General features: G+C 34.9%; 1 protein-coding gene across 3 annotated transcripts in view; it reads right to left on the bottom strand.

Annotated features, from left to right (window-relative positions):
- Window positions 1–1,154: 1,154 nt before the first annotated feature.
- The window catches only part of CHIC2 (cysteine rich hydrophobic domain 2), a 30,877-nt gene continuing 10,272 nt past the window's right edge, over window positions 1,155–21,759 (bottom strand). The window contains exons 4-7 of one of the 3 annotated variants that reach the window (XM_039698848.1): window positions 11,480–11,536; window positions 11,254–11,313; window positions 9,949–10,000; window positions 1,155–8,306 (exon numbers count right to left, since the gene is read on the bottom strand). In XM_039698848.1, coding sequence (XP_039554782.1) covers window positions 9,950–10,000; window positions 11,254–11,313; window positions 11,480–11,536 — 168 coding nt within the window. In that variant the 3' untranslated portion in view covers window positions 1,155–8,306; window position 9,949. Of the gene's footprint in view, window positions 8,307–8,745; window positions 8,761–9,948; window positions 10,001–11,253; window positions 11,314–11,479; window positions 11,537–21,759 lie in introns of those variants that run through there. The other 2 variants (XM_039698849.1, XM_039698847.1) reach the window with 2 other exon arrangements.

Genomic DNA, 21,759 nt, shown 5'->3' with positions numbered 1-21,759 from the left:
ACTCAGGGAAGTTTTTCTTTTGGCCTTGTCTACGGAAGAATACCGAGAGGTATTCAAAACGTATTAACACAAATCAATGGCACCAATAAAAGCAAAATCTCCTTAGCAACATAATCTTGATTGCAAAAGGAGAACTGAGAGCATTTAGCAGAACAGTGGCCCACATGGAATACGCATTTGTCTAGAAGAATGCAGCACAAAGCCTAAAAGAGAGATGCTGAAAAAATCCAAAATTAACTCACACTGAACAGTTACTCTTTTTTTCAAAAGTACACAATTGGCTACATTAAATCTATCGTGCGCTTTTCTGCTCAGCAACATTGTATCTACCGCTTTGCAAGCCCACATTACAACGCCCGGAATGCTTCACAGCGCCGGGCAGGAGCACCCCTCCCCACCCGCACGCTGGGACATGAGCACGCCTAACACACCTCTCATACATGCTACAGACATTATACACACGCACATTGTAAGACTTCCATACCAGAGTAACCAACGAGCTTAAAACATTCCATGCAAGGAAAAGCTGCCGGTTGATGAGAACCAAGGCCATCCTCAGCATGGCGGAGAGCGCAGATTCAATTTTTGTTCATAAGGTTCAGGTTAACCAGCACTTCATGTTGAATGGTCTGAAAAACACATGAACTGCATGGATAGGAATGATTCCTTTCTGAATAGGTGGCATCTGCCTCAACTAGATGGAAAACCTATCTTGTTTGAGAGCACACGTGAATAAAACATAAAAGCTTCAAAAAAAGACACAGCTTCAAAATACCCATTCAACCATAATGATAGTACATTTAATAAATCCTGCTATCATTAGGTCTTGAAAAGCTTAAAGAACTCCAAATGTGGACTTAATGAAAAACCAGTTTGAAACACTTAGAGCAGGCAATGCCTGTAATTTAGTAACTCCAGTCCTAGAGTCACCTAAATTACCGAAAATCGTTTTCTCTCCCCTCTCACCAACCCCCCCTCCCCCCCCCAAAAGTATCAACCCCCCCCCCCCCCACCCCCCCCCCCCCCAAAAAGTATCAATTGGAAGTAAGATGAGACCATTGCACAATACAGCAGTTTCTCAAGTTTTTCCTTCTCTTCCTCTCCCTACCACACCCTCCCACCAATACAGATGAAAAACTGTAAGGCTTAGAAGATAGGTTAAACAATTATTTTATTAGTGTATAATACATACAACTTAAGAAATGCTTTTAAAAAAGTTATATTGGAATCCTTTCCAATCCTGGGTCAGGTCAGAAAAAACCAATGCCGATGTATTAAATAATATTCTATAATTCAACAACAGATTAGCCTCAGTAATCTAGCAGACATGGTTAAATATTCTTAAATATGCATATATACAATTGTGCAGTCTTAAAAAAGTCCTTTTATTCCTATCTTCTCCTCCCAAAACTGTGCACCCTGTAAACACAGTGCTGGCTTCTAAGCTTTGAGTCTCTCACCTGGATTTAGGATATTTGAAGAGGAATGTTACAATAGTGGAAATCACAGCAAACCTATCTTTCTAAACTCTTTGTGAGAGGAGAGATGGCCAACAGGCAAAATTAACATCAAGTCTCTCTCTAAGTAGCAGCTTCTTTAATCTCCAGTTTTAGGTTAAATTATTGCTTAAACGTTTTCTGCTTGACATGGATTTTTAACATACTCCAAAATATTGGGTTTTAAGTTTTCCCTCTTGATGGCAACGTCTTTTCAGTGGCCTATTGACAATTACTGTTTCATACATTTAACAGGTCTTTCCTAAGCACACACAGTCCAGTGCAATTCTCTGCAAATTTTTTTTAATGCAACATGAGTTACACAGGTCTAATTTAGCACACAACATTTAGGCACTGTTTTGTAGTTTACTACTCTCTTTCAAATTTATGTTTGGAATGAGTTCGTATTCTGATTGCCAGACCCCATCCTTTATGAAAACAAGGATCTGGGTTCCACTTTTCAAATCAGGAACTACTTCACATTCCCTGTTATATCTCACTGAACCAAGCTGATCATTGACAATATTAACCAGTAGGTACACTGCATATCCTAACAAGTCAGAAACCCTATTGCTAGCATAAAAGGATCAGAGATACACACTTGGAGTGGATGAGTTAGATATTTATATCAGCACAATGAAACCAGTTTAAACATACAGCCACTAAAAATATCAGTTACATTGCATCAGGATATGACTTTTTGAAACATTTCTAAGCATGACTTAAAAAATGTATTCATAAACCTAAAATACTGTAACAAAAAAAAAGTCTTCAGCTGACTACTAAGTCCAGTTTTCAACATGAGGCAAAGTAACTTTCATTTATTAAGCTATAAATGAGGAGCAAACAAGAAAAAAGCATGTTTCAATAAATATTATAAAAATGTATTTGTTCTCACAAAGAGAGCATTTGTCAATGGTTCCCTTCTAAATAAAACTAAAATTAACTACAAAAGTCTTACTTACCTGAACATAAATTTTACTAAATGGATCCTACTTGTGGGTCTTAGATATACTGTCACATGACAGGAGCTGTCTGGACAGGTCAAGAATTTTCTTTGGAAACAATTAGTCATGCATTACAGGCTCCAGTTTAGGAAAAGACTGTTCTGCACTCAGCGCAGCTCTCATCAGCAATTCCACTTGGGTCTGGCTATTTTAAATGAAGAGATGCTGAGTTTAGAAGGAAGCTTACCTTCTGTATTATTATTCTGCATGACAGCAGAATTGTCTATCAACTAGAGCATAACCAAAATAAATCAATCACACACCAAAATAAAAAAGTGAACAGAAGTTAATACACAGTCTACATAATTACTAAAATGGACTGCTAGCTTTTGCTTAACTTGCATCATTCAATACCATTTCATTCAGTTCAAAACTATTTTCTGCCATACTCACAGAACTCTAAACCTAATCCCCAAATCCAGTCTTTGAGTGCTGCTTCTCCTAATTCCTATGTTTCACCTTTTGCCTTACTAAATTGTTCCTAATGGTCTGTTGTATTTTGAAGAGTCAAGCATTTATGAATCCTTTTTCAAGAAAATAAATATTAATGAAATATTAATGAGCTAAACAAACCAGAAGACTTTTTTTAAAGGACAACTTCCATGAAACCAGTAAAATACAGTTTTATGAAATATGTATATTACCCAGGTGTTACATGGTAAGGATACATATATACATCAGCACAAGTGTCAACATATGACCTTTCATGCAAGGAATCAGGGGGTTTCATTTTTCAAACATGTTTTTTAATTCAGCCTACACTGACTGATACATCAGAAAGATGAAAATTCAAAAAGTAATGAACTGCAAAGTACTGTTACCAACAAAACAGTCCAAATGGATACCTAATAAAGAATAAATGCATGGTTTAAGCAGCAACTTTTCTTCACTCCTAGAGTACTTCGCCCCTTTAAATTATTCTACTTTTTAAGAAGAATGATACTGTTTCTTTAGTACACCAGTATCCCCTGATTCACCCAGCCTACAGAGAAAACTTTACAAAGAATAAACACAGGAATTAAGAAGGTAGCACCATTAGAAATAATCACTCCATCCAAATCAGAAGAAACCCCCTTCATTTATCCTTACCCAACACTGACATTCAGCAGCCTAGTAATACAGGGTAAAAGAAGTTCTCATAACTTTATATTGATAACATTCATAATGGTCATGCATATTACAATCAAGTTTCTAGGGTGACATTTGCAAAGTAAGCCTTCATGCAGACAGGCATTCAGCTCATTAATTCCAAGTTCGTATTTCCTATTAGTCCCTGAGAAGTTAATATTTCTACCTACAATATGGCTATTAAAGGCATTATAATGATCATACACTTAGCTGTTTGTCATGGAAATGCAACATGGCTATAGGGAGAAGCACAGAAATTACAGCAAATTAGCAGTGATGAATACAGATTTCTGAAATGCTTTCTTTTCATAAGCAAGGTTGCTGAAGAGCAACATAAATGATTTTAGTCACAGGTACAAAACTAGCCAGCACCACTTATCCTTAATAAGTCACTACTTATGAATCCAAGACATTTGAGGCTCTGAGACCTCTCTAATTGAGTGTTTCCTTTACACAAAATCATCTGGATTTTGACCTAATGTAGGGTCATCATGATCCTTATTTTAATTATTCAACAGCAGTGCTGGGAGAACTTAAAAGAACCACGGATTTTCTTTGCTTAACACGTCTTTCACCTCTTCAATTGAAGTGATCTTTTTAAACTGTTCAGAATTCAAATGGGGTTTTTGGTGGACAATTTGCATTATTGCCAGCTGCTCAAAACCCATAAACTAGGGCTCCAAAACAAGGGGACCAATTTAAAATTAAGACTTTGGGGTGGGGGGCTGGAGGGAAGGGAAAAAAGACAAGTTCTTTTTCCTTGGCTCCTGGCTTCTAAGCAGTTATAGATTGTATTTTAAAGCTCTTCCCACAATCTTTGGGGCTAAATAATGACTTTCAAAAAAAAAAAAAATTAAAACTGACTTTTAAGTAAGCCTGTGTCTGAGAGACAGTGTATTACATTTAAATATCATGGTCTTGACAATTACAAAAACATATCATTTAACAAATTCACTTAGAGATTATAATTTATATCTAAGTACTGTAAAAAGCTTTTACAAACTATTTTTCTTGGGTTTACATATCATGGGAAATTTTGGATTTGCATAAATAGTTTATTAAAATTACTCTTACTGACCTATTACAAAAAATTTACTGACTTCCTGTATCTCCATAAACATTTTCATTTCTGGTGAAGTTTGTCAATCCCAATATAAACTTCAAGTCACAACTATTTAACAACAGATGAGCTCTTCAGAATTCTTCACATAGGGTCAGAGAGAAAGCCCTTCTCCCTCAGAACTTATTTCCACCTATGGCTAAAAAAATTAAAAGAATTTGTTTCCATTCTATTACAGTAAGTAAGAAATCTTTATTCACCCGTTAAAGGCAACTATTTCTAAAACTAATAATTAGCTCTCATAGGGATTCATTGATGACTTCACCATTAGTTCAGTAGGCTAAGGATGAAACAGGCATAATTTGATTATTATGAACTTGATACCTAACTTAACTGTTCAATTTTAAATGAAAAACAGGAAATTTTAAATAGATAAGATTATTTGTAGGAACTGCTGAGTTGCAAGAAGCTAAACAAGTTAGTATAATGTAATAGTTATTTTAGCAAAGAGTATGCTGTGTCCTGGAAGTTCTACTATAGCTTCTGGTCTGCTCAAACTGTGCAATTTTGTTCTTTGCCAAGTGACAAAAAGGTAATATATGTCTTCTCACTAGCAATCAAAATACATAGATTTAGTATTTCAGAAGCAACATCAAAAGAAAATCCTGACAACTGCCGCAGGCATTAAACAGTTGATTAAAGCTCCTGCCATCTTCAATTTCCATCACTGTAATTAATGAATTGAAAGGGATTTTATGAAAATGTTTTGTAACATTCCTATTAGGTGAGTGTACTACTTCTTCAGGAGAGTACCACTTCTGAGATAAAATTCATCTCTCAATATATGCATTTTCTCAAATTTTCTGATTATATTTTAAGTCAGAGGCATTGTATTAATAAAATACCCAAAATACTTTTTGAGGGTGTAAGTCTGGCCTCCTTACAAAGGGATTTAACATTTAGTTGCTCAGAGCTCTACTTTGGATGTCTGTTATTTCTTAAAGAGAAAGTCACAGCTACAATATAGAAATGCCTGCTAACCAAGCCTATGACTGCTGATGCACCCAGAAGTAGAAAAGATCTTAAGCATCACTGCTGTTGATGTGGAAGCTTTACTAATGGGATACTCTGTAAACCACACTGTTCACTGCTCTGGTCTCAGCACAAATCACACCCCAAGCAGCTCTACTGTCACTGGGTTTGGGGGCTGCTGGCAAGGTAGCTGTGGAAGTGGACAGAACACACTATGGGAAGTTTGAGTAGTAAACCAAGACAAATAGCTGCTATGAACATATCACAAGCCATATCCTCCACTAGAGTGGAGGGATCGGTTTCCACATCAGTGGAAAGCTGCATCCATGACACAAATTATCTCCATTGTCAAATGAAATTTTTTATAAAATCTAGGCCTCATGTGATCCAATATTCATTTTATTGAAAACTGACACAAAAGTCAGTTATAAATTAAATAAATTATATTTCTGGTCATAGGTATTTATCACCAGTTATCACTTCTGTTCAATTCCAAGCTCTCCTCTGCACCTCCAACCTCCCCCATCTCTGCTGCCATCAATGTTAGCTTTCTGTCCTCCTGCAGGCTGAAACTAGACCGAGGTTATAATTAATACTTCTGGGTGAGAGGAGTGCAGTAGACCCAGATTTGTACTGAAGAAGAGGTTGAAATTGATTTTTAGAAAATGATAAGCAGTTACTTTGTAGAGAAACCATGGGTGGCACTCAGAAGACTGAGGCCAGCACAAAACTGGGATTTGTTAATTAAAAATCATATCAAGTCAAAGGAACACCCTTGTAGGTTCGTATGAAAAGCATAGCTGAGCCATTCTCAAAGTGAACTGTAGGAATCCACAGATAAAAGCTGGGCAAAGGATGAATTTTGGGAACAGATACAGAAGGCTTACATTTAAGAAAACTTAAAACTTTCTAGAACACTCCCACTATGAACAATTTAGGAATATAATACTAGGGAATATTTTACAGAGAATAAATATTTTGAAGACATAGAAAAATAGTTCACAGCATCAAGGTACCTGTAATACGTTACCTTGAAATAAAACTTGTATTTAAAAGATTAAAAAGAGAAGACTATTCTTGTAGTGGTATCAACTCTTCATTCATACAAATATTAAGCAGAGTATATCTGGGTTTTTTTTAATATATTCACATTATTGCTTGCTAACACAACTGTACAAGGAACATGTTCTTAACTTACATCAATTTTGTGTACAGTAATTTTAGATACCTAAGTAAATTTTACAGTATGACAGTTGCAAGTAAAAAACCCCAAAAGCTATGTGTGAAGATATGTAAAACTAAAGTATAATCAGAAGAAATGAAATACAACTGGCCTGACCCAAGCATACATCATACATCCAGTAAAAAAGTCTTATACTTGTGCAGAAAATAAGCTTTGTAAACTGAAATAAGCAGAAGAAAGGGTACAATAAATAACTGCCTAACACATTTAAGCGTACACTGTTGCCCAGTGCACCCTGCTTTGATTGCTTTAATTCATGGATTTGCAACTGGAACTGCACTGTTCAAGAATTCAGTAACTTTTTTCCTGTGTATGTGGCTTTAAAATAAACAAAACCAACCATGAACGGTTTCCTTGGGCAAATAAATTTTGCTAAAACAAGTCCTTCTGCACCCCTGTGTACAAGATCTGGTAAACAGCATGAATAAAGCTGGCACATGGCAACTGACTGAATTAAAACAGCTATATTATAAAATGAAATAATAATATACTTTTGTGAACTTGAGTTCTACTAACCAGATGCATGCAATGCTCTCAGTGATTCTTCTAGTCTGAGTTAAATAATTTCACTTGGCTGCCTTATTTTTTAAATTTTTTAAAGCCAAACTTTTTCAGAACCAGTTGACAGGACTTCTTCATGAACAGCATAGAGATTTCTACTAACAATATTTGGGTTTCAAAAAGAACTTTGTCTCCTCCTTTGCTGGAAGAGACTAGTCAATATCCCAAAAAGAAATAAAAGTATTTACAACTGACTAGTCACTGACAGAAGCGTCCAAATATCTTAGAAGGAACTTCAGTAACTTCAGAATGACTAAAGGAATTTACACAATGTAGAGTCAACCAGTTGTATCATATAGGGATAAAAAAATACCTGTTCACTTGTATATAATTTTCAGCTGTGTATTTATAGTAATATATATATGTACACACGCGCGCACACATAGAAAAGACTCCTTTGAAAATCAAGATACATTAATAAACAGAAGTAGCAAAAGTAAAAATAACTTAAGTAGTAATTAACAGTTGTATGAAATTACTTTGCAGAGTTTGACCAAATACACTTAGAACATACTCTTATTTAAAAAAAACACAAAAAAACCAACTAACCAACCAAAAATAAACCAAAAGAAACAAACATGAAAACCCAAAACAAACAAACAAAAAACCAAATGAAACCACCACAAGATTCTGTAGAACCAAAGTTATGTCACTATCAGGAGAGCACCAAGCAAGGCACCATTGGAAAGACAACATACTTGAGTAAGTCTCTATAAATAAATCGAATGCTAATCTGGTCGAAAAATCGGTGTCTTTGGTAAAAATTCTATAAGGATGACCTGTAAAAAAAGAAAACAAATATGTATTAAAGACAGCAGCAATTCTATTATCTATCACAATTATAATTCACATGGGTTTGGGTTTTTTTTGTATATCAAGTTGTGATGAAAAACAGAAATCATGGCATTTGTCTCAGGTAGGAGATCATTAGAAAAGTCATGTATGATAATTGGTTTAGGGTTGAAAAATAATACTCAAAGAATAAAATTCAACTGGAAAAGTTTGCCTACTGATATGAAACACATAAATTGAAGTAAGCTAATTATGTTAAAGAATTATTATGCAGAAATTTATTTATCGGGAAAAAATTACAAAAGAGATAAATGCATTCATTAAAAAAAAAACCTCCTGAATGCACAATACATGAAAAGTTAGTTTTCAATTGCAATTTAACTTACTTCAGAATTGTTGCCACTTAATACAGGATTCTAAATCATGTTTATAGTTCAATACCTGTATAAAAAAGTGTATCAACTTTTGAAAAGTTCCCATATCTACAAATGTTCAAGTAGTTAAGAAGAACTTGACTAATGGTTTTGCGTGATTATTCTTATGGTCTCAATTCAAATTTAAACTACATTTTTCTCAGCTAAGTACACTATAGGGTCCACTCCAGAACACAATCCAAGTATTTATCCTCCTTAAATAGGAAGCTTGAAGAAAATGTTGACTTGTGCACGTTCACTCTTTGGAGACAGTCATAACACAGCAGCATGATCTGATTTATAAATAAAAAAATGCATCTGGTAACAAAAATAAGGATTTTATTTACCTGTAAGGGAAACTCACCTTTTTAAGAAGTTAAAAATTATTTCTCAATGTTTGTGAATGTAAAGGAGAATACAACTTAGCTGCTTAGAAAATAAAGACTTCTATCTCTGGAAGCATACAAAGCCTCAGAAAATAAAAGAAATAAGATTGGAGACTTACTAAGGCAAGCACTTTTGGAATTACAAATCCTGAAATTAGGTATACAAGTTTATTTTTTGAGATATTCAGAAGTGACTTATTTTCAGAAGTAAAGCAAACTGCTCAAAATCCACTGATCACTGACCCAAGTCAACCACTGGATTCTGTAGAGATACCAGGGCTTCTGATTCTCAGGCAAGTTTTTTACAAGGGAGCAGAAAACAAAGCTGAAGCACTGTGTTTATGTCAAAGGTGTAAGAATATCTTGTCTTCCTTAATTTAATTAATTATTTATTTAATTTAACATCTATTACAGCGGATTTCAAACCTCAGTTTGGTGAAGCACCAAATTTTGGGTACAAGAGTCTAATTTTAATTGTCTGTTTAGTGAAAAGTTGAGGATAGGAATCTATTATTTAAAATTAAATCACAATCATACTAGGAGCTGTTTTTAAAGACCCGAGCAAATCAGTTTACTGAAATTGAGAAAATGCCACATTGAGGTTTTGTAAAAATTATCTCATCAAATATACCCAAAGATAATACCTGACATGTCACAAATTGAAAATAAAATCTTTGACCTTTATCCAGTGAAACTATATGCCCATACATATATTATTATAGTAAGCAGATATATTATTATAGTAAGCAGGTCAACTGATTTGAAAATATATTTGATAGAATGAATATTCATCTGTAAATGTTGCTGGGCCATAGTATTTACAAACTCACATTATTTTTTTTTCCAACTGAATCTGCAGAACATTGGGTTTGACAATGTTTCCTGTAGAAAAATAAAATTTTCAGCAAAATACAAATGCTTAATTTAGACAAAGCTGAAGTCTATTTTCTGAAATTTTATTTGTTCCATTTTCAGTCTCACCTACATATATAATATAAAAAATTCAGTAGACTAAATTTTACAGTAAGTACTTATTCAGTGAACTTAATAGAGCCATTCTGTAAAAAATACTTTTTGAAGATCTTGTATTTCAGGCAAGAGATAAGATCTAGTGGAGGGACAGGGAAAAGGAGAAGACTAAAAGATAAAGATAATTTTAATATAATTTTAACCTGCTGAATCAGATTTAAAAATTTGATAGGCACTATAGCTTTGTTATTTTAAAGAACAGATAAAGTGCTGCGCAATGGAAGATCACAGATAAGCTAGACCTAATGCAGTAGATATTTCTCCAAAGCTAATCTTTATTTTTAAAAACCTAACCTTCCTACAGCCTAGTTACTAAAGCATTAGAAGAAATTGTGGAAATTCTAATGTTGTTTACATTTCAGCTGCTTAATTTCATCCATCCTATGTACTTCCTAGATATACTGAAAATGGAAATAAGAACAGCACCAAAAAGAACAAGTTGCAAGCTAAACAAATTGAAATCCTACACAGGACATCATTCATTTTAAACCACACATAACTTCTCACTGTATATTACCAAGACGGGTTTATAGAGTCTCAGCCAAAGACTAAAGCAGATTAAAACTCCAGAGACTGACTTGAAAATAGTTTAGTGACACCAATTGGAGATAAAGATACTTTCAAGATAGTTGAGGTAAGGGGCAGTTAAAAATCTAAAAAAGGTTTAAAGGTTAAAATCTAAAAAAGGAGCTAAAGGTTTCTTTAGCTCCAACAGCTTAGTTGAAAGGTCTTCTTCCATACTTTTGGACTTGATTAGCATTATATAAAATAGCCATATCTGACTTGCTGCGTAACCAAAGTTGTGGTTATTCTTTATACAGCATCTAAAATTTCACACTCCATCAGCACATGTTCAAGCTATTTTATCTTGGCAATTAATTTATTATTTTTCAGAACACAGTGAAGCGTTGTTTTCAAGTCATTCATAACTTTATAAATCAGTCCTGCACATGAAACCATGCATCTGTGAACCGTAGAAAATCCTTGCACTCAGGCGATTAAGCTCCTGACACCTTTACTGATTAATAATCATGAAAAGAATAAGATCAGAAGCAAAATAAATGATCATTTAATAGAGAAACTCACAAAACAGCCCTTTAACTTACATATTCCATCATGTTATTCGTTTCACATTTCCTTTTGCTTAGTCTCCAATGCAAGCACAGCTAGACAAGGAGGAAAGAAAAAGAAGAAAAATGAGCTGTATTTTATTGCAGCACACAGACTAGCCCATTTGTTCACCTTTCATATTTTTCGTTCAACAAAAGCATCTGTTTCCATACTGTGCAATTCAAACTCCAACAGTACGAAGCTGCTCCCTGCGGCACTCACCTTGTGGTATAACCTATTGTTTTCCCATTCTAATAACTTCTCAATCGATCTTCGTGTCTGGAAGACAAATGAGAAAGAATTTTACTCTTGACTGGTTTTAGAAAAACTTTGTTTTGCAGCTGCTTTTGTGTGAAAAGGAGAGAGGTACAGGACAGTGACTGAGTACAAGGTGGTCTGTAGTACGATCAAAACTTGTCTGGTATTAAATAGTATCTAGAACAGAAACTACTTTTTGTGATAGCTGAGTAAGTACCTTCAATCACTTTGGAACAAAAACTGTTGATATGTATGCTCCATGGTTGATATGGCAGTTATAAATTTAAAATCATAGAAATTTCAAAGTGATCTAAGTATGAAAAGCAGGAACACTGCTCCCCCAGGATCAGTGATTTAAATGTACTGCTTCTAAGGTCAGCATATAAATTCACAAATGTTGCAAACTATTTTGCAGTGCTGTAGGTGAAGTGCAAATACACAGTACTCTAAATGAGGAATTTTTTTTACATTTACATCCAGATTTTAGAGAGTAAAAAAGCAAATGCAGAAAGTTACAATAAATTCCACAAATAAGCATTACTAAGTTTGTGATCTGTATAGAGAGCAAAACCAATATTTAGGATTCTAAAGGAAATGTAAACCTGAGTGCAAGGTTTACTGCCTGTGTCATCCACACTTGACATTTCAGATAGAGAACACTGAAAGCTGTTCTGCACAGCATTTTAAGATTATGCATGCTAGAATTAAAGGACATTCTGTGCTGCAAAGTTTCACAGCATTTTGAATATAATTATTCAGTTATATTTACATTTGAGAAATACATTCTGACATTTATGGTCATTTGACTGCCAGAATATATATTACTTAGCTCTAAATGGGATTTGCTACAGACAGTGAATAAAAAGAGGATAATTCATGGTGCCAGGTGTTAAGATGAGACCAACAGAGCTGCAGGTGCAAAAGGATGGAGCAATGACAAGGATCAAATACAACTTAGTGCAGCTGCAGCTTCCTTACAAGGCAGAGAGGGGTCAGGGGAAAGGATAAGAAAGCATCTTGCTGTTATTACTACAAAATACTAATACAGTAAATTAACCTTAACAAAACAAACTAAATGCTGCCATGAGAAACAAAAATGTCTGAGTAAAATAAAAATTAGACAACAAATTGTTCATTTCCCCACAAATATTAACATCTTGGTTTCCAAACATCCTCTAGTTTAATACTGAAGCAGTTGTGGGGAAACACAGCTAAGCATGTACTGTGGTCACATGATTAAAAATTAGATCATTGCTATCTATCAGTATTCATTACAGCAATTTTTTTATTATGTTTTATTTTAAAATCACAAGCCAAGGAATTATCAAAAGGTGGACAAACCAGTGACTAATTTATCACATCAACTGGAAATTGAGTATTTTTGGGGTTATTCTTATTATTATGTTTTTAAAGACAGTGCCCTTTAACAATAATCAGTAGACCTCACTTGTTTCTTTGTAAAGATAGCCTTTTAGAGTCTGCTCTCCTTTTAAATGAAAATAGGGCAGCAGTTATGGTCACACTTTTGTTAATTTAGTTGCCAGTCAGCTCCAAATCAAAAGAAAATAAGGCTGCAGAGTGTAATTAACATTCAGTTCAGTCGTTTTGTCCCTTGTCTAGCCCCCAAGCTTTGTTAAAATTGCCATCTGAATGCTGAAGGCTGTAGGGAAATCGATTTGATTCTAATCGCACCATGAAAAGAACATGATCTAACTGCTTTCAGCCCTCCGTAAATCTGTACTAGGTCTTTAGCACAATGCAACTTCCAATTTAAAAAGCACTGAATGTCTCGTCAATGACTTTGTGAAGAAAAAAGAACAAGGAGCAGACATAAAAATTCCAATAGTTGTTTAAGCATTAAAGTTCATTTGCATCACAGCAAACCTGAAAAGGGCTGACCTCTCAAACCGCCTCTCAGGTCTATGAAGTTGTAGCCTTGACAAGCTCACATTGACAGAGCTCATTGACTCTGAAAGGCTACTCTATCAATGGTGAAAAATGGCAATAGGTTCTACTCTGAGCAGGCATCTGCCTGCCCACCCGCTGCTAAACCAATGGCAAAACTGATTCAAAACCTGAATCTACCTTGTAATCTTCCTTTCCAGGACCTTTTAATAATAGATTAAGATCACTATACAATTTAATTTCATTGTTTGCCCTAAAGACTGAAAAACATCCAAGCTTTTCAAATTCCAATAAAATTGCATCTATATTACAATACATAAATATAAATAAGAAATTGATAGGTACTATTAATTGGTTTATTCAAACAAGAGAATAGCTTAAAGTCATTTGACTAGCATGAGATAAAAATACATGCAGACTCGAGACCATGATTCTTTATCTTCCCAGGGCCTTAAATATTACTTACTCTTCTTACAGTATAATCTGGAATAGTCATAGCTCCCAAACACACCATATTACTAATACAGAAATGTTAATGAAAATTAGACTGTAAAATATTTCTGCAAACCTCAGAGCTTGGAATAAAAAAGAAATTCATTAAACAGCATCACACAATTCACTATAGTAAGTTTTCTTCCTACTTGACAGGTGAAAAAAAGCACTTGCACGTGCAGCTTAATTAATCACTGCTCTTGACATCTCAATGATTTACAGTGAGGAGCAGGTGAGGATATACAAAACCAGAAAGGAACACTTGATTTGAGTGTAGCATTTCCAGCACACTAGGATGACAAGCTTGTATATTCTATCAATGGTGTACAGAAAAACCCATACAGCAAATTATTTGTTAGCCACAACAAAAGCACAAATTAAGTGGAAGAGAGACTTGCTTATTAGGAAGATTTAATACTATCCAGCTTTTCATTTTTTTTCTTAAAAACCCAGTCCAATATTTGAGTAACTAAAAAACCTGCAATTCAAGTACACTTTTCAGCTTACCAAGGATAAGAAAATATGCTTCATAATATATTTTAAGAAAGAAGCAGAATCTTCAACACTATCCACAGAATTTTGTGAAACAGACCTCTTCAACTGTCTAGATACAATGTTTAATGAAATATTTCTTGAAATGATTCTTTAAAGATACTGGTGTCTTTTGAAGAACCAGACTACCAAAAAACTCTAGCACAGAGTACACTTCCACTAATGCTTATCGCTCCTGATTCAGTACAATAAAGTTTTTCCTTCAAACACGGAAGAAAAAAAAATCTAAGCCTAAATATGAACTTTCCACGCAGAAACAAGGATAGCATTGAATATATTACCAACTGCAAGACACTTCTGTTACATCTTTGCAGTGTCTATCCAGTTAGCTCCAGATGGAACTATGCTCTGGACAGGAAGGCTGTGCAGCAACAGGACCCCTCTGGCAATGCATGGTCAGGAAAACTCACACTGCACTGAATCACACTAGCAAATGGGCCAAGGCCCCCTCAAGCCCTGCTGTAAATCAGTGGATGGCTGGTACAATATTACACAAAAGGATCTTACATGACTCCCAAAATGGTGCTAATTTGAGAACCTCCCTTTGTCTTTATTATGTGGGGAAACAACATGGATAGCAGCACAGTCCTCCACTAACAATTGTATTTGTAGTTGTTTGGGAAAAACCAAAGACTCTCCCCTATGTGCATTTGATCTTTAACTTCCCATCCGAAAACATACATATGTATATGTTGTGCACTATTAGCCCAACAAATAGCATGAGATTTTCAAACTCCTTTATACAAAACTTTACCACAATCAACTATTATTGGTTTTGAACATCACCCTGAAGAAATACACTTTATGCTTAAATTTCAAAAAACAAAGAGACAACACTAGGCAGATTTTTGTTAGCTTCCCACATGGCCAGAGTTTGTATTATACACCACAGAAAAAAAAGTCAATGGATCCTGACAGAGGTCGGATCTATAATATCACTATATTCCACTCACTCAAATGACAGAAGCAGGAATTTCTATTCATTCTGACTACAAAATTTGTACCCAAGTAATTCAGCTATCACCACAAATGGTGAAATAGAAAGTTAGAAGATAACTGAGTCACATATGCTCACTTTCAACACGCCAGAACATCCCCCAAACCAATTTTGAGGCCCATACTGGTACCATAAAAATGCCAAAGCCGCATGCAAAGCACACATAACTGAATGATGTACATCTGTGCTGAGGATGTCCTCATCTTGAACACTACACCTCAAGCAAACCAATATAAACTGCAAATTGGTAAGACTGCCACGTTGCTAAGGAATTCTCCATTCGTGAAGGGAGAAGATCACAAAGGTGAAGCCTGAGTTGATTTAAGATCCTGACATCCTGGACTATCTGCTTTAGTGCACAGTAGTTTGAAAACGTGTCTGTTCTACTGCATAGGTGAACATGGACATCTTGCATAATTTCTCCTATTAGTAGTTAGGATATTTCTTATTTTAGACCATTGTAAGGGTGCTCAACCCAGAAGCCACTTCAGCATCCATTCAAGAAACCAAGTGAAATCTACACTAAACAGAATTAAGAATATCTGGAAATAAATGCAGCAGTCTGGTGCTTTTTACAGGATCCTGAAATAACTGCCTTGTCCAACAAGATTGCTATTGCTGCATTTTGCCTTACTGGATTGATTACTTTGTGCAGAAAGTGAGTCCAGCCTAAAGCACAGATCATAGCTGCAGATCACAGAGAGAAATACAATCAATAGAATTCTGGAGCAGGAGAACTGATGGCATCAAGTCGTCTTCATGAAACTTCACATTCTGGAAGACATCCCTGAGGACATGATCTCACACGATCCATAAACTAACTCATTTGTACAGGTCTCAACTGTGGGTTGGTACATCACAAAGAGATTAATTTAAAGCTTAGTGAACCAAATCACACCAATTACTTTCTGGAAAGGTCTCTTCCACCAAACTATTTACTGATACAAAGAGAAGCTCAGTGTTACTTGACACTACTGCATGTAACACTTTTTAATATCTAAACTTGAGATGATTCCTCACTTAACGAGGCTGCCTTGTTTGTCAAATTCCTGGAGTGTTTAAGAAAGCAGTAAAGCCATTAAACACGTGCAGGATAGAGAAGGTGTGCAGAAACATACACCCCGTGTATATTACCCAGGAGTAAAATGGAGAGGATATTGTATTATCACCAATGTACTGACAGATATACTGAACAAGTATTTTCCAAAGGCATTTTGGTGTGCAGCAGAAACACTCAGCAGAGAGAAACTATCAAAGAGAGTTCCTAGAAGTTGATTAAAGTCTTCTATAAGTTTCCTCTCAAATACACAAAATCCAAAAGATTCAATATGCTGATATTTTAGCCACTGGATATTTTAGGCGTCCTACAAGAGCAAAGTCACCAACTAAGTGTTGCTAGCTACTTTGTATAAAGAGGTAACACTGACTAGAGACAACCATTTGTGAATATTTCATAATATGGAGAAGGCTTGTAGCAGAAATAGTCTTGACCTTAGCAAAAATTACACACTTCCTGTAAGAAGGCCTTGAAATGTGGTGAAAAACACATTTCACAGGCAGACTGGTGTTGAACTGATCCATGAAGCATCATGACTACACTTCATGTATTTACTTGAACTTTGAATTAAAGATTTGTAACTCATTCATTCTAGGATTAAATTCTAGCTCTCATTCTGTCATTATACGGAAAAAAAAAAACAAAATCATGAAACTCCGATCCCTCCAAGGAAATTATTCAAATCTAGCCGTGACAATTTAAAGCATCTACCACCTGCTGAAGGACATTCTCACTGAAAAAACAAGGAAATTATTCAAATCTAGCCGTGACAATTTAAAGCATCTACCACCTGCTGAAAAGGCCACAGAAAATGAACATGTAAAATGGAATTGACCATAACAGGGATGAAAATAGGATCAAATCTCCACCAAGTAACTCATCAGGTACCATTCTCTGTGGGAGATTTTACACTGAATGTTAATGAAAATTCCACCTCTATCTCCTCTTTTAAGGTTAGAGAGATGTTAATTTTGGTCCCTGTCATTTATTTCCAAAATATCCAGAAGTATGGCATGGAAAATAGTTCAAGACCAGTGTAGGTTGAAAAGCTAAAGGATCTCTGGTTACATCTCTATTAAGAAATGAAACTGTGCCCAGAAACATTCCCATTCATTTCAAGCCAGCTGGCAGGAACAGCTTACATCTCTATCAGTAAGTTTTCATAACCTCCAAACCACTCATAGTGCCTGAAGCATTCTGATAATGCCTATGAACTGTTACACAATACAGACCCAGAGTCTGCCAGGGGCCCTCCTAAAAGTACAAATTATAAAGCACCAACTCCTAGGAACATTCCCAGGTTTAGTTTATTAGTGCATAGGAATCCTTTGACTCCTGCTGTTAGTAGTGCTTAAGGACAGTGGCCAAGAATGGGAGGGAAGCCTCGTGGCCAGAAAGACAGAAAAGCAGCACGACTTGACAAAACTCCATAGAAGACTGTGAAATCCATCACTTCACTGGTCTGCATGCTGAAGAGAATGATCCCTTTTAAAGGGACAGCTCCTACAGTCCCTTGTACACCTGAGGGCCGAATCAGAAAAATACTATTTGATCCTGTAGCCACTCTACCAATTTAGAAACAATAAATCTGGCAACTTAGTATTTCCCATCATCATTATTGTTCTAGATTCAGTAATTTATTACAAAATTCAGCAAAAAATATTTTTATGAGCTACAAAATTAGAAGTACCTGGTCACTTCACACTTTACGTGTGTTTGGTATAGTACAAGATTTATTAACTCCTTCACTGTTCTCTTTTGTAGAACCACCCCCCTCATCCTCCCAACTCTTTTGTCAGCAGTAATGGTCCTTGAACTACTGCTTTCTTCATTAAATAATTTTCTTTCTGTATGGTGCTTGAGTTACTGACAATGCTACACTTCAGCAGAAATAATATTTTACTGTGATTTGTTTTAATAAAGTGGAAAAGTGAATACTTTCCAGACCTAGGGTACCTTGAGAAAAAAATCAAGAGAAGAGGCACAGAAGTGTGTCATTACTTCACACTTGCCAGAATTCCATTCTTGTTTTCTGTTTTACAGTAACAGTCTAACAAGCTATTGTTCTATCAAGTGCTTTCTACTGAGTTTAATTTTATCATATAAATTTCAGGTAATTTTGTGTTCTAATTCTTTCCTCAACAGTGTTTGCATATGTTCCTTATTTGGGATTATCTTGAAGTTGCTAAAGACAGAACCCTGAAAATGTTCCTTTCTAAACTGATTTCCAAATCTTACAACTAACTAGAGCATTTTAGCATGCTCTTTCAAAATAGCTCTATGCAAATTTCACCCAACTCATGCCTGTAGTTTCAGGAACACATCAATCTGGATAGGAAGAGCAATATCAAAAGCAACACTAAACCCAAATCACTGCACGATCCCTTTATATACCTTAGCCATCACAACATAAAAGAGACTATAACATGGAAATGTTAATTTTACCCAGATTGTTTTGATTAATGTTAAAATGTTCAGAGACATAATTCTAATTAAAAATGTAATTGAATTTTAAATAGCATTTAGAATAGTCACAATACATCCCAGAGATACACTATATTTAGTATTTGTATAAAATCAAGAAAAAACAAAACCATAAATTTAATTTCAGAATACATATTTCTGGACTACTGAAAGGTTTGTACTTGATCTATAAAGAATCAAACTAGTATTCTGTGGTCTCCTTTTATCTATAAGTATGCTTCATGCCAATCTTATTGCCCTGTCCTCCACCAAGCAAGTTTGCAAACTAAAATACATGGTAAAACTAGCTGCTCCTACACCCCACTGTGCACCAACTCTATACTATAACCTTTATGAAAACCTGGTAAGCTTTTGTAGGTTGCTGTGAAGGAAATGAAATCCGATTTCAAATATAGAAAAAAACTAACCACACAGGTATACACATGATGATTTCACATTTGTTCTACAAGCTGAGCTACTTGAGTATATGGATGACTTAGTGACTCTTCTGACCAAAATTATAGTGAATAACATTCAAAGCAAAATATACCAGGCCTGAATCTTCTGATTTTTTGAAGTTTCCTTTCATAGTTAATACTTTTAAAAAACCCCCCTCTATACATTTGAAAACAACAGTCAAGAATGCATATTTGATACATGCAAGTTGCACTTAAAAAAAAAAAATATATACTAAGTTGACTAGAGCCAACACAGAAATTATATGTGCTCTGGTTTGGGTAACCGTAATAAATACATTAAAATTTAAAGATTCTTCCAAACTGAACTATAATGTAAACTGTCTAAACAGATACTTCAAAAACAAGGCATCTTTTGTCTTAAGTAATTGCCTTGTGGAACTCCTCAGAAAAGCATTATCCCATTAAGAGTACCTCCAGTGCAAAGTCCCTGGCAGATGGGCATAAGAGAAAAACATACATTTTCTTCAGTTTTGAAAATAAATGTAATGTATTCATAAATTCAATAAACTGATCTAACATATTTTAACATTAGTGTCATCCACTGACAAACATGAGTATAAAATTTAAGAAAATTCATTCCAGCTCCTCCACCACATATTTAATTTATACTTTGGAAGTTGTAATTAGCTATGTTTATACAGCACTCTGAAGAGGTGAACTGCTATGAAAGTGACAACTAATGATGAGGCTTAAGCAGCATTCATCAGCTTTGTGTGAATTCACAAACAAACAAATCGCTCTTGAAAGTATTAGTACAGATCACACTGTTAAATATCTAATTCTATTCATTTTAAGAGATTGTCCATGAAACATTTGAAACATGCAATTTACTTGTACAATACCAGCTTTTAAGAAATCCAGCAGTACTGCAATGCTATCATAGCTTTCATTGTTACTGTTTCAGTTGAAATTATATATCCTATTTACCCATCAGGAACTACAGCATTTAGTTAATACTGAAAATGAGCACCAATTCATTTGAAAAAGTGGCTTCAAATGGGCACCTCAGCCTGCAGTGCTTTTTGAATTATAATTCACTATGCCATTCTTTTTATTTAAACAACTACTTAAAGACTTAATGTTCATTTGCACAATCTAGAATTTGTCCCAGAAAAGATGGTGAATTCTAAGAGTAGAACTGCTTAAGATCATTTATGATCTAGATCTGCAAATGAGGGACTGTACTTCCTGCAACTTTCTTGCAGCTTTTATTCATTAAAATCAAATCAAGACCACATAAAGGAGAGAAGCAGTAAGATCCTGAATCAAATAAAACAGTTATTTTATTGCTGAAGAGTAGAAGGCTTTTTCCAAATATCTCAGTGCAAATGGAGAAAGGAAACAACACTATGCAAAGACTCCAAAACCAGCACTGAAAAGAAAAATTCAGTGAAAGGAAAGCTTTCACTGCATGGAAACACATTAAAATTATATAATCAACAATTAAACTTACAAACATTTGTGGCTTAACTCCTAGTTTGAAGTACCTCCTGATTTAAGGAGATAGACCATTACTTTATTTTTCACTACATTAAAAGAAGCAGGTATTCCCATTATACACAAACTTTCAATACTTTCACCATTTGTACTTACATTTGTGATAACTTTCCCATGTTAGAACTTAAAAAGTCAATGAAAGGCAGTAAAATTTTCTGCCTTTTTCTTAGAAAAATTACTAAGAAAATTACTCTAAATCTGAAGCTGCAATTGACATTTTGTCTACATGAACCATAAAAAAAATAAAATCTTTCTCTGAAAAAGAGCTGCAAACTACACCAGCAATTCAATATCAGGGTAGATTGATTCAGACTCATTAAAACAGACATTTCTTAATTGGTCATTCTGAGAAAAATTCCACTTCTATATCAAAAGTGTTGTTTCATTTCATAAACTCCTTGAGAAACCCTCCCATTTGTTAGCTCACTATATCTGTAATTCAACAAAACTAATTTATTACTCCTCTATTTCAACAGAAAAGTAAAAATATGAAGACTTGTGTATTTTTGTTGTGCAATTAAACATGATTTGCACAAATTTCAGGATGGGAACACTCCCGTCATGCTTTCAGAAATCAAACTCTCCAATTGTAAGAGACTTCCAAGACTCACAATAGTCTTGGAAGTCTATTATGACCACCGCAGCAAAGGATATAACACAAGTCAGCTCCAAGTAACTGTCCTTTCACTGGGAATCACTTAGAACAGGGCTGAGCTAGCAAAGCTCTCAGGGTAACACCTCTCAAACAAGTGCAAGTAATGTAAAAGAAGCAATTATGCTTCTTTTATGTATAGATCATTTG

The sequence above is a fragment of the Passer montanus genome, unplaced genomic scaffold (genome assembly GCF_014805655.1).
Source record: "Passer montanus isolate IOZ18808 unplaced genomic scaffold, ASM1480565v1 scaffold13, whole genome shotgun sequence".
Classification (NCBI taxonomy): Eukaryota; Metazoa; Chordata; class Aves; order Passeriformes; family Passeridae; genus Passer; species Passer montanus.
This window is presented reverse-complemented; position numbering and strand designations above follow the sequence as displayed.